The sequence below is a fragment of the Maylandia zebra genome, linkage group LG17 (assembly GCF_041146795.1).
Source record: "Maylandia zebra isolate NMK-2024a linkage group LG17, Mzebra_GT3a, whole genome shotgun sequence".
Taxonomy (NCBI): Eukaryota; Metazoa; Chordata; class Actinopteri; order Cichliformes; family Cichlidae; genus Maylandia; species Maylandia zebra.
The window spans coordinates 24,806,015-24,818,361 of NC_135183.1; the positions used below are offsets into that span (position 1 = coordinate 24,806,015).

The 12,347-nt window shown below is 39.7% G+C and overlaps 1 protein-coding gene across 9 annotated transcripts in view; it reads right to left on the reverse strand.

Annotated features, from left to right (window-relative positions):
* The window catches only part of ppfia2 (PTPRF interacting protein alpha 2), a 185,472-nt gene that overhangs the window by 102,873 nt on the left and 70,252 nt on the right, over positions 1–12,347 (reverse strand). The window contains exon 2 of one of the 9 annotated variants that reach the window (XM_076876085.1): positions 10,767–10,946. The exons of 7 other annotated variants lie outside the window; for them this stretch is intronic. Coding sequence is in view for 1 of the 2 variants with exons in the window: in XM_076876083.1 (XP_076732198.1) it covers positions 7,429–7,509 (81 nt within the window). In the remaining variant the exon portion in view is untranslated. Of the gene's footprint in view, positions 1–7,428; positions 7,950–10,766; positions 10,947–12,347 lie in introns of those variants that run through there. One more of the 9 variants, XM_076876083.1, reaches the window with a different exon arrangement.

A 12,347-nucleotide genomic window follows, 5' to 3' on the forward strand; every position in this document is an offset into this window, starting at 1 on the left:
CCCCAGACCCATTTTAGTCTTTAGTGCTTCCCCCAAGCAGCCATGTCAGCAAAATCCATAAATCAGATGGCAGGTGTTAGGTCGAACATTGCTCTGTTTTACTCTTTTTTAAATGCCACTGGAAAAATTTACTACACTGGAAAGAAAATATTTTATGAAGACAAGTTTTAGGCAAGTTGTTTTCTGCATAACTGTTAGATTGGCTAAAGTAAAGTCTCAGTACTAGTTAGTTTGGGCTAAAAATATTATTATTAAATAATATATTTAATTTATATTTAAATACATACTTGTATTTAAATATAAAACTCAATTTTCACATTTGGATAATCTTTTTCCTTTAAATATAAATATATACCATCTCAGAGCATGAGCCCATGACATCTCTCTCCCTGTCAGTGGTCATCACGCTTCACCTCATTGTTGCTAATGAGCGATTTTATCATCTGGAATCAGCACTTTCCAGAACAAGCCCTAGTACCTAGCAAAAATCTATGGACACTTCTGCTGTGTAATTTCGCTCTTGTGCCCATTGTTATTCCACTGTTCTTGCTGTCTGGGAAGAACAGGTGCTGTGGAACTAGAATAAAAATAATAGACATTGTTTCGCTCTCAGTGATCACTTAACATGCAAATACATTCAAAAATTCACAGCACATATATTATCTTCAACTTATATGCATGGTGATTTGGCAGAAAATGCTGCATTTAGTGATTTGTTTCCCCCTATTTAAATAAGCGCTTTGCAAAACATCTAATTGAATTTCGGCTGTAACTGGGAGTGAGGCACACCTCCCTCTGCATCAGCGCAGCCCGTAGATTTTGTGCATTTCGCAGAACTGATTCGTTGCTTGTATATTTATCTTATGCATAGGGTTTTTGTCAGATAACCCTGCAGCTATAACATCTCTGTTAAGACTGAGGCTAAAATTGCCCACTACAATCTTTCTACGTTCGCCGTAGAAAGATTGCTGAAATTGGCTATTTGGTTTTTTTTATCTTGACACTACAATTTCCGGAATAACTACACTGTCAACAACAAGGTGGAGGATGAATGTTTATTTGCATACTGGCACATGAATACAATCTTTTTCTCCTGTCTCTTGTATGCACACACAAGCACACACCCTGGTATACAGGGACCTCTTGCTTTCGAAAGCATACTCATCCTTTTAATCGGTCTGGAATCCATCAAAGTGGGTCAAACTCCCTTCCCCATCTGCCCGGGCCAGATTTTAAATGCACGAGGGCTGATTAAAAAAAGACCAAGAAAATAGGGCAAACGCCTACAACACACAAACACATACGCATGCACACGTATACGTATCACTTGGGAGACCAGCGGCGGGAATGGGATACCAAAGGGAGGAGCGTGCTTGTGATTGTGTGTTGGTAAGGATATTGAGGGCATTTGTAAGCAGTTACTATGTGCAGTGTAACAAATGAAAGGTCAAGATTTGAGTCTGTCGGCCGTGTGTTAATTTGTCATTTTTGTGCTAATTTGCAAACGGCCACCTTTTGTTGATCCATCAACGCTGAATAACACGACGCAGAGAGGGTGGAGCACACAGAAAGGGGAGGGGGAGTGTGTGGCAGGGTGCTGGGTAAGACAGCTGTGATGATAAGCTCGCTTCCACAGCTGGGTGTTGTTACTGTGTGAGCGCATTTGTACTTGTGTACGCGTGTCTGCTGTACGCCTGACTGACAAGACTGTGTAGTTCACATGCATTGGTGGAGTCTGTTTCTTCGCAGTCTTGCGTGTATTAATGTATGACTACATCTGCACACATGGTGAAAATTCAGCTCAAAACAAAAACTGACAGAAACAGCTGCAGAAATGTTCCAGATAATCAGGCAAGCACAGTTCTCAAAGCTTCAGCTTCTCCCTCGGGATCAACCTGCAGGACTGTCCAGGTGTCATATGACGTGTAGCGTCTCCACATCTGCACTGGTGAACGTGCAGCAGTCATAAGACGGGATGGGGTTCTGTATTTAACCTGTCATCGCGGTGCACGGACGGGGATCCCCAAGATTACGTTTTGACATTTCCATATTACCCTGAAATATGTTATTCAATTATAAACGTTAGAAACATGAAAAGATTTTTTTCAGTCTAAAAATGTAAATGTTCAATTAAATGTATTTAATTGAACAACCGAGAGCCAAGAAAACTGCAATGATCATTTTGTTATCCACTATACTGACTACATTTTTCTTTATATTATTTTATAAATGAAGGTCACAAACAAACTTCTTTACTGGCAACTACAGGACATGTCAGCAGCACTCAGTTTGTGCTATGGTAGATTGCGTGCACAGGAGAAACTGGAAGTTGAGCCATTGGCATCCTGAGCAACGAGGAATAAGTGTTTACTTGTCACTCAAACTGCTGTCTGGTGTCTCACTATGAGTCATCCCATCTTGAGGCTCTTTCTGTACTCCTTGAGCCTGTTTGGGCTGGAGAGAGTGCTCGCTTGAGAATGCACATTAGTTAGCACTGATTAACGCATCTGAAGATGTGAAATGGAACAAGAGGCACTGTGTCATGTCTGCATTCAGCTTTAGTAGTAGAGAAAAGAATTTTTATCAGGACATCAGTACAAACATCCCTCCTTGGCGTTAAGCACCATAATGAGAAGAAGCACTTTTTAATCAGCGTATACAGCCACGTTGCATCTTTTCTGTCAAGCCCTGAACGTGAACCCTCAGTCAGACAGTCGGAAGTGGAAACCAGTAGCAGCACAGCTCTAGCAGTTTAATTAAGTGAGGTTGGCCTAGGCTGTGGCTCTGCTTACAAACAAAGCACAGGCGACAGATGCTTATAGGCAAACCCAAACAGAAGCTTTTTAGCCAAATTCCCCCTGTGGCCATGCTGCTATAAACCTCCCAAATGCCAGCTCGCTGCAGAAGAGAGGATTATTTTGAAGGAGACCAGTGAGTAGCAGCTCATTTTCTTCCTCTCTTCTTTAACAGCAACCGAATATTTTAGAAAAACAAACAAACAAAAAAAAAAGGGGGTCGGTGAAACATATCTGACAATCTGTTCAAAATTTCACTGCCAATTTTGCTTAAGCCCTGATTAGACTAAGAAGTCAGTGTTACTTCCTTCTTGTTATCCATTTTATAATAGTTTATCCTACACTAGGAGCTTCTTTCTGCAATGTTGCTAGAGGTGTAAAGCTGCAGAGGCCATATGGAAGACAATGCACTCTAGACTGTGGGGGAAAGGGAGGCTTTTAAGCAAAGACACTCCAGCTGTAGCTACTAATCACACGAAACGCTAATTTGAAAACCAAGGACAAATCCCGGGGAACAATTATGTATAATTTATTAGATAGCTCAGCCCTGACAAACTGTTTGGCGGGGTATTGTAGAGTAGCAACAACCAAATATTAAATACAAGGACACAGACAAATCAACTAATAATAATGAAGGATTGAGCTAAATTTGACTTGACTGTAAAGTGACACTTGCACAAAATTGGAAATATTAGGAGATTATAATTGTTTAATCTAGACTTAATATTCTTTTTTTTTTATTATCTGCCATATGTATACTGTTACAATAGTAGATCCTCATGTAAAGAAGTTTAAAATACTATGAGTGATCCCTGTGAGCCCGAAGCTCAGGATTTAAAATGCCATTGCCATTTTTGTCTACTTTTGGATCTTTATGATGTCAGTAAGAAAGGATTTCCTTATATGGTGTAAAGACAGATGAACTAAAACAGCTTTTGTATGAACTGATCGGCTGCACCAAGGTAGGAGATAAATAAAGATTTAACCATGAATCCAGCAAAATGATCCCAGTAGAGTGTGGAAACACAAATATGTAAGTAGAAGTGAGAATATTAGCCCTCCCTTTAAACTTTTACACTCTGTAAGATTATTTCACAAAGGTTTAAAATCTGCAAGTGCTTTCCCCTCTCCAGAGAAACCGCCCAGGGACAAGAACCATTGTGTGTATTGTTTGTCTAACCAGCTCTTAGTAGTACAACTCTTTAAAAGTGTTACATGATGACACTACAAGAGCACTTCCTGCAGAATTTCTGCCACTTGAAAGAGAATCATGACTAAAAATCTGCAGCAAACTAAGTAATAATGCCCAAAGGGTTCGGAGCACTGCCAGCAAGTCTTCCCCTCATGGGAGGGTTTCCATAAATATGAACACTCCAGCACAGCAAACAGTCAAAAGGCAGAGAGAGGTAGTTGCGTCACTCCTCTGTGTCACCTTGTCGCACAGTAGAAGTAGCACGTCAAAAGAGGTTATTTTACACCACAAGCTCAACATGCATTTTAGTCACACTTGAAACCAAAGGATAACAGCCTGCTGGTCAATCCACAATCTGATATAGCTGTATTGGAGTGATACCTACAACATAATGATGATGCTCCAGACCATCACTGCAACCAGTTATGTTAATGCCATATCATGGCTTTGTGGTTTGGGGGAATACACATATTTCAGGGCTTTCTGGTAGAAAGTCTTTTTAGCGGTGGACAGCATTGTGAAAGGATCTATGCAACTCAACCCAAGATATTTTATCTAATCGTTACAGCGACCTGTCCAGGATGTACCCTGCCTCTCGCCCTATGACAGCTGGGATAGGCTCCAGCGCCCCCCGCGACCCTGAAAAGGATAAGCGGAAGCGAATGAATGAATGAATGGTTACAGCGTACAGATAAGAAATTTAACTTGAACTTCTAACTTAAGCATTTTTCCTCCTGCATCCCCATATGGAAAAGATATATATAAATCTTAGTAAGTTTGTATCTGTCTTGTGTGAAACTTGTATGAAAAGCATACAAGGGTGAAAACAGATATAAGATCCCTTGAAAAATTATATAATGAAACTTGTATGTTTTGGATACTTACTAAAACAATATATGAAAGTAATGAGAAAGTGGCCACTTTCATGAGTAAATCATATAAGTTTTTACTATTTCTTTTCCATATGGGTGTGCATACAGGTCCACATCCAGTCATGTTTATGGTTGTGAAACACTGAATGATCTTTATGGACTGTAAAATCTAATTAGTTCCCAGAACATAAAAAAAAGTATGCAAACTCGTCTCAAAAAAAAAAAAAAAAAATTCTTCATTTCGCTAATATCAACGAGAAGTTGATGGTGCAGATTCTTGTTCCCCTGCACTGAATGATCACAATGATCCCTTAAAATGTACCACTTTAAAACTGCCATTAGTTTTTAACCAAATCTTAGCAAAACTGATGGCTGTTTACGGAGCCCCGCAAGGGACATGGGAGAGAAAAAAAAATGAAGATGAACTTTTGCGAAAAGTAACTTGGGATCTTGCAAAGGTTAATCTTTTTTTTTTTTTTTTTCCTCCCATGTCCCTTGCGGGGCTCCGTTGCTGTCACATGCAAATCCGTACAAAAGACTGCTACAAAAATAAAGAAAAAAAATAACTTTGTTAGTACTGTATTCTTGAAATTTTAACTTTAAAGCTGAAAAGAAATGTCTTTTTGCAGGGGACTTTCATGAAATAGGCATGTTAAAATTATCAGACTGGCAGTGTTTGTGGACTGTTTCGCACAGAACCACCATGCCTGAACATAACCTCCTGAAGTAATTAGCATAGCTGTAGACTTTTCATCTTGTTTTTAGTGCATCACATTTGAATTCTAGGCCAACTGGAATGCTATAAGCCAAGGTTAACCACAAAACTGCAGGTGAGAAAAGATGCTCCTTCATTCTACCCGATGTCTTATGTTAATGTGCCACCTCTGCTTGCTTTTGTGCCTGGCAGTGCATACTAAAGAAACTGAATAACTTCATCACCCTGATGGAGCGGCTGAAGCTTCAAAAGGCACCTACTTTGCAATTTAATTTGCCCCAACTGATTTATAATTGCAAACTAGGAAGGGCAATCTGATGAAATGAATATCATTAGTAGATGGTAAACAATTTGACAGGAAATGTTTTAAGTGTTTAAATGACTGTACTGAGAAAGCACTGGTATGGATCAGTGCAGTGACATTATATCACCCCAAGAGTGGAAGAAAAAGACTTGTGAGCAGCCCAATAGTGGCGTGTCCTTCGATTAATTTATACGGGGACTTCCTGGGACTATAATCTGTAATCTATGGTCCTTTTGATTTTGCAGTATCAGAGGAGCTTCTTCCAACAGGTATGAGCCCTCCAGGGAGCCTTTCTTCACTAATGATTTGACATGAAAAGGCAAAGCTGAGGTTATGACAAACACAGAAGGGGAAAATCTTCAAATGGTAAAGTCACAGTGGCTCAGTAGTTAGAGGGCATATGATATCCGAGGAAATGATTTAAGAGGCAGAGATAATGACGCTCTGCTTGCTTACCATAAAAACAAAGTGATCTAAAATTTCACAACAAGAGTAAAGCAACACAAGAGCAAAGGGATGAGACAGTCTGGTCTCTTGCCAGCCCAGATTGCGATTTGATTGATGGGCTTATGAGGCAGGTGTATTTCTAAATGTATATGTCGTCCAAAACTGAGCTCCCCTCAGCACTTCTTCTCACTTGAAACGCAACCCGCAAACCACTTTCCACACTTACGAAACCATGCTGACTGCACCTGGCTGCAAAAATTTCCAATCATCATCACCTTTTCCTCCCCTTTTTTGCTACAAAGACAACCAGCAGGCGCTCAAAGACTGATATGAAAAAGGATACAGTCTCACTCACTTCCCTTCTTCCTTCCACCCACAATAAAACAGAAAGTACTGGCTTGGTTACAGGAGTAACACGCACTAGATCAATATCCACCAACACTGCTTCCTTGCATGCACGCATGGGCTCTGTGCAGAGCTGAATTATGCAGGGGGTGGTGGTGTATGTGTGTGTGTGTGTGTGTGTGTGGGGGGGGGGGCAATAATCAATGTAGGGCACTGTGCACATATGTCCCTATTTCTCTTCAAACCAAACGTGGGTGGATCATGAATCATTAAAAATCATTATACAGATTTATATGAACTCTGAATTGCAGTTTCACACAATCCAACTGTCAGATGATTTATTCATCAAGAGAAAGTGTGAAGATGTTTTGCACTATTCTCCTTTAAGATCTTAGACAAGTTATTGCCAAATTATTCTTTGGTAAATTCGAGTATAGAGAATTTTGGCCAAGATCTCTCAAAATCCAAAACAAATCCAAAACACAGCACTTTGCAATGTAAGCACACAATACAAAGTCGTGGAAAACAAAGGGTTGAGTTTACCGAGGGGATTCTGAGGGGCTCTGCACGCAGATAGGAAACACCCAACATCCACTGTTCCGCAGAAAATCAGTCTACAATTTACCATAATAAAAGCCACAAGGCACTCAAAACAAGGAAAAAAAAATACTGTCAACACAAATAGACAAAAACAAGCAGCTGATATTTCAGTAAACAAAACAAGCAAAAGGTGGACTGAAGACGAGCAGTTAACTTGCCTGGAACGTGTAAAACCTCGTCCCGTTCGGTGGATGCACCTTGGGGGAGTTGGTCCCCGTACTCATGTCTGAGAAAATCATAATCCCTTTGATGGGCAAACAATCCACAGCTGATTCTTTAATTAAAAAAATATTAAACTAAGCTCATATGCGTCACAGAGACTGTAAAACGATCCGAGGCGAGGACTCGGATCAGCCCCTGACCCGGCTCTGCGCTCCCGGCATCAGAAGGTGGAGCGCTCCGGTACGACGCGTAACGCTCCGGGGAGAAGGACAACCGGGACAATTAAAGTGAAAACGAGTCAGCTCTCTTCACTGGTCTTCTTGCACGTCCCCACTCGCATGCGGTATATTAGTCTGTATCCTTTAGCGATCTGAACTGAGAGTAAACCCCGGCAGCTCCATAGTCTCTCCACGCCCGCCGCAAGCAGCTCTGCTGGCGGCTCAGATGGGTCGCTCTGTGCACGGATTACTGCCTCCCTCCTCCTCTGGCTTCACCAATAATCAGTCAGAGCATCACAGCGAGGCTCAGCCAACAACATACCGGGTGCCTAAATTGGCAGCAGAGACACACGTTCGCTCTGTTTGTACACTGTAAAAATGGCCTTTTGTTACAGTCATTTCAACTTATTTTCATTTCTTTTTTCCTTTTTTAAGGCGGATAAAACAAAATGGGACAAGAATGTGTAGACTATTGTGTTTTCTTGTACTAATTTAAAAGATAAATTAAAAGAAAAAAACATGTAAATAAATATTTCCAGCGAATACATTTTTAAATGACAGTTTTTTTAAAAGCTGTTTTAGAAAAAAACCCCTCAATGCTTGCTTTGTGGTAGTACCGTTTACTTGCGCAATTTCTAAAAAGTAGAGTAAACTCTTACTAGGTTGTCAACGCCTTTTTTTGGAGTGTACTGTAGCTCCGTATTGATTGGAGGAGCAGAAGGATGCTTAAATTACTCAAATGAGGCAATCGTTTTCTGTGTGACAACAGGAGAAGCTATCACTGTCTAAAACATGCTGTCTGGATGGCGTGCTGTGCTCACTCAGTGAGGGAAGGATGGCCGTTTCAGGTGAATAATGGCTTAAGCGTTTAAGACAACTTCAATCTGCAGGGTGTTGCAACGATGTTGTTTAGTATCAAAGACACCAGCAGACAAAAATATGTTTCGTGCACTGGTCATTTTTAGATTATTTTTCTTAGATAATAAGATTAATTTCAGAGTAATGGTCAAAATAAACATGCACAGTAGGTTTTTATTGAACTACTACTCCATTGGATATTTATGAGAGGATACCCCATTTACATCAGAAATACTAAAAAGTAATTATCAACTGGGAAAGTATCAGTTACTTACAGTAAACTTTATGTATTTAATTTAGGCTTTTAATGCTTTTCTTAAAATGATATTTTACTATGTACTGTTGAGCCAGAAGTCTTCACCTAAAGGAGGGGTGAGGAACTCCATGCCTTGAGGTGCAGGTTTTAGATCTCACCCAGGGTCAACACACCTGAATCAAATGATTAGTTCATTTCCAGGCCTTTGGAGAACTTCAAGACATGTTGAGGAGGTAATTTAGCCATTTAAATCAGCTGTGCTGGATCAAGGACATCTAAAACCTGCAGAACACCGGCCCTTGGTCATGTATCATTCAGAGGCAGATAAACAAATTTCTATAAACATGGAAAATTTGGTTGTTTTTTTTGTCTTATGTGACGTTTAACTCCAATGTGCCAACAAAACGGCCTCAGTATAGGCTTCTATACTGAGATTTCTTTGTACTTAAAAAAAAGAAGCATATTTATGCATAAACATTCAGGAAACTTTGGGATTGATGGCATCCTTTAGTTACACATTTTACCCTCTTTGACTGTATTGTCTTCCTATAAGCCTGCTGTGCTATTAGTGTCATTCACATGATGGATTAGACATAGAAGTCTTTCACCTTCGCCTTAAATGTGCCGTTCTCGTTAGTTTTTTTTCCCCTGTTCAGCATTCAGTTGATACATTTCACTTTAAACACTAAACTGTCTGAACTAAACAAATGTACAAGTGCACCTCATTATTGCCATTTACATTTTTAAGCAGATACACAATGACTCTTAGCCTTTTTTTCTCAGGTCTCTATCAATTATCGGGTTGTTTCAGAAACAATTCCACACTTTTACCATCTCTTTCTTTAGAAATGCTAATGCAGATGCAATGTTTCTATGGAAAAAAGGACTCATTCATTCTTTTATCACATGAAAAAAAAAAAAAAGAGAGAAGCATTTCTGCTCTAACAAACTTCCAACCAGGGGTGACATGTATCCAGTTTTCATTCAATTTTCTCTCATCAAGTGACCTTTTCATGAGATGAATCCACTTTATTGAATGGTTTAATTCAATTCACTGTCCGGGCTCCTTTATTTCTTTTCATGGAACTACATGCCAGCATTCAAGTTAACATTTTGTATCTCAGACTATCATAATTGGATCCACAAGAATAGTGTTAAGCTGTTATTGAGATAGCAAATCTAGTTTAGTCAGTACAGGAAATACCCAAGCAGTTCATGGTGTGTTCCACAGTTCGGTGAGCTCCGTGAAGCTGAGTGGGATGAACTCACTGGTGTCCTCACACCCGACAGAGGGATTTGGTTCTGGGAGACATCAAAGTATTTGCTCTTGACATAGCAGGTTAACAGCATTTCCAGCAGTGGAGCAGCAGATCTCATTTAGCAGACTGAGCTGAGTCTGCACCCCTGAACTGCTTCTCAAAACTCACCCTCAGCACTGTAGCACAATACCACATATTCACTGTGAGCTTGACTTTACATTTGAAATCATAACGTAAGATTAGACGCTTTTAGAATATAATCAAGATGGAGACATTTTAAAAGAGACACACATTATTAGCTGTGTGGTGTCAGTATACCTTCTGACTTCTTATTATAGTAAAGACACAGGTAAATGTATTTATTTATTTTTTGGCTTACTGTATCGATAACAATCAATTAAATCAATAACCCCCATCTGCTTGAGTCTGCATGCCAAATATCCTTGGAAAAGATGCTAACTCCAAATTGCTCTCCAATGCATCCAATGGAGTATGAATGTGAATGACTGTGAATGCTAGATAGAAAAAACTTACATAGAAAGAGCATAGAAAAAAGTGCTTGTATTGATGTGTGAATAAGGAGTTGAAGTTGCTTAATTTTTAGCCAGCAATGAAGGCATTTAAGATGTTGACATGCAAGAGTGCTGTTATAAACTCCTACTGCATAGTAGGATTGTGGACATGCAGCACCTTTGCCATCACGGGTTACTAAGCCCTCCTGCACATTAGTCACATAAAAAGACCTGTCAGTGTGCTGCAGTCCACTGGACTCTGACGTCATTGTACAGATGTGTGGTGGGCATGGCTTAGCGCTTCCTAGTGCTGATTGGATGGAGCCTCTCAATCCTCTCTGTGTTTTCTCCAGCTCTGATCAGCACTGTTCTTTGTCTTTCAGCATTTCCAAAGCTGCCAAAGCATTGCACCTGGGAAATTATATTTGAGACAAAAGGGTGGTTCTGTTAATATTAGAGTTAATTTACAAAAATCTATCAAGATAGGGTTTTAGATAAAAAATCTGATTCAAAACTTATTTTTAGAGCGACATTTTTTTTATATATATATATTTTTTTTTACACAGGATCCCCACAGAGGAAACCTCAAAGACACAAACACCCTGTTCATTAAATCCACACCTGAGTGAGTATGTGGGTTTATAGTCAAGTGCCTGCATGCTTTCAAGCATTCCTGTATATCTTCTCTAATGCATGCATCCCTATTTCCATCTAAATCCCTTAAGAAGAAAAACACACAGCCTCATGTCATCAAAGAGCTCAAACAAATTGATTTTTGGTTTGAAAGGCCTAATCTGTGAGGCCAGCTACAGCCTTCTGATAGAAATATCACATAACAGAAGTGATAATAAATTAGGAAATAAGAGGCATGTGTATTTCTGCCAAGCACAGATAATGGGCATTTAGGTAGGAATGTAGGATGCTGTTTTGAGAGGTCTTGCTGAACACAAAACATGTCCATATGACCCACAGCAATAATCGTGGGAGTGTGAGGCCACAAATTTATACTAGCAGGGCACTTGTAACCTCAGGACATGCATGTAAATCACACATTTTAATTTCTTCTGCATGTGTGTGTGTCTGCAACACATACTGTGAGCTTGTTAGAGCATTGTACTACAAGCTTGTTTGGTCACAAAACCACTTAAACTGCAAATCGGCTGCAAAAAAAAGGAGGGGAAAAGAGAGACAATTTGTGCATAGGCAATGAGGATTTGGCAACTGCAATTTCATTGTGTAAGATGCTGTAAGGAGAAAGGACAGCTTTAACAAAAGAGGTGGCCTTGTGCAGCTTTGACTAAATTGTTATATGTAGAAAAAATGCAAATCATACTGCACCTAATCGTATCGTGATGTGTTGTGGTGAACACAACAAATGAATTTGTTGCATGAAATACTCAAAATCTGCCATGAGGTGCATAGGAGGTGACAGAAAGGAATATGATAAAATACATAAAGGAAGCAAATATGGAGACTTTAAACTGCTATTTAATAGCAGTTATTTCAGTAGCTGATCACATTATTTAGTGCTGCATAGACATACATGCAAAAGTATAGTAGTAAGTAGTCTGAAGTAATAGTCCTCCAGGCTTTCTGGAAGTCGTTCAAAGTTTTTCTTTGGACATTGGCTGCCACCCCTGTGGCTTGTCATGTCTTCACAATGTTGTGCTGTGGACATTTATGTGCTTTTTTGTGCAGAGGAGTTTTTTTGTTTCCTGTTCTCATGCTGTCCTACCATGGAAGCATAGCATGAGTAGGGGTCTCTTTTTTTTTCCCTCTTGTACTTTTCCCATTGTAGTGTACATTTCAATG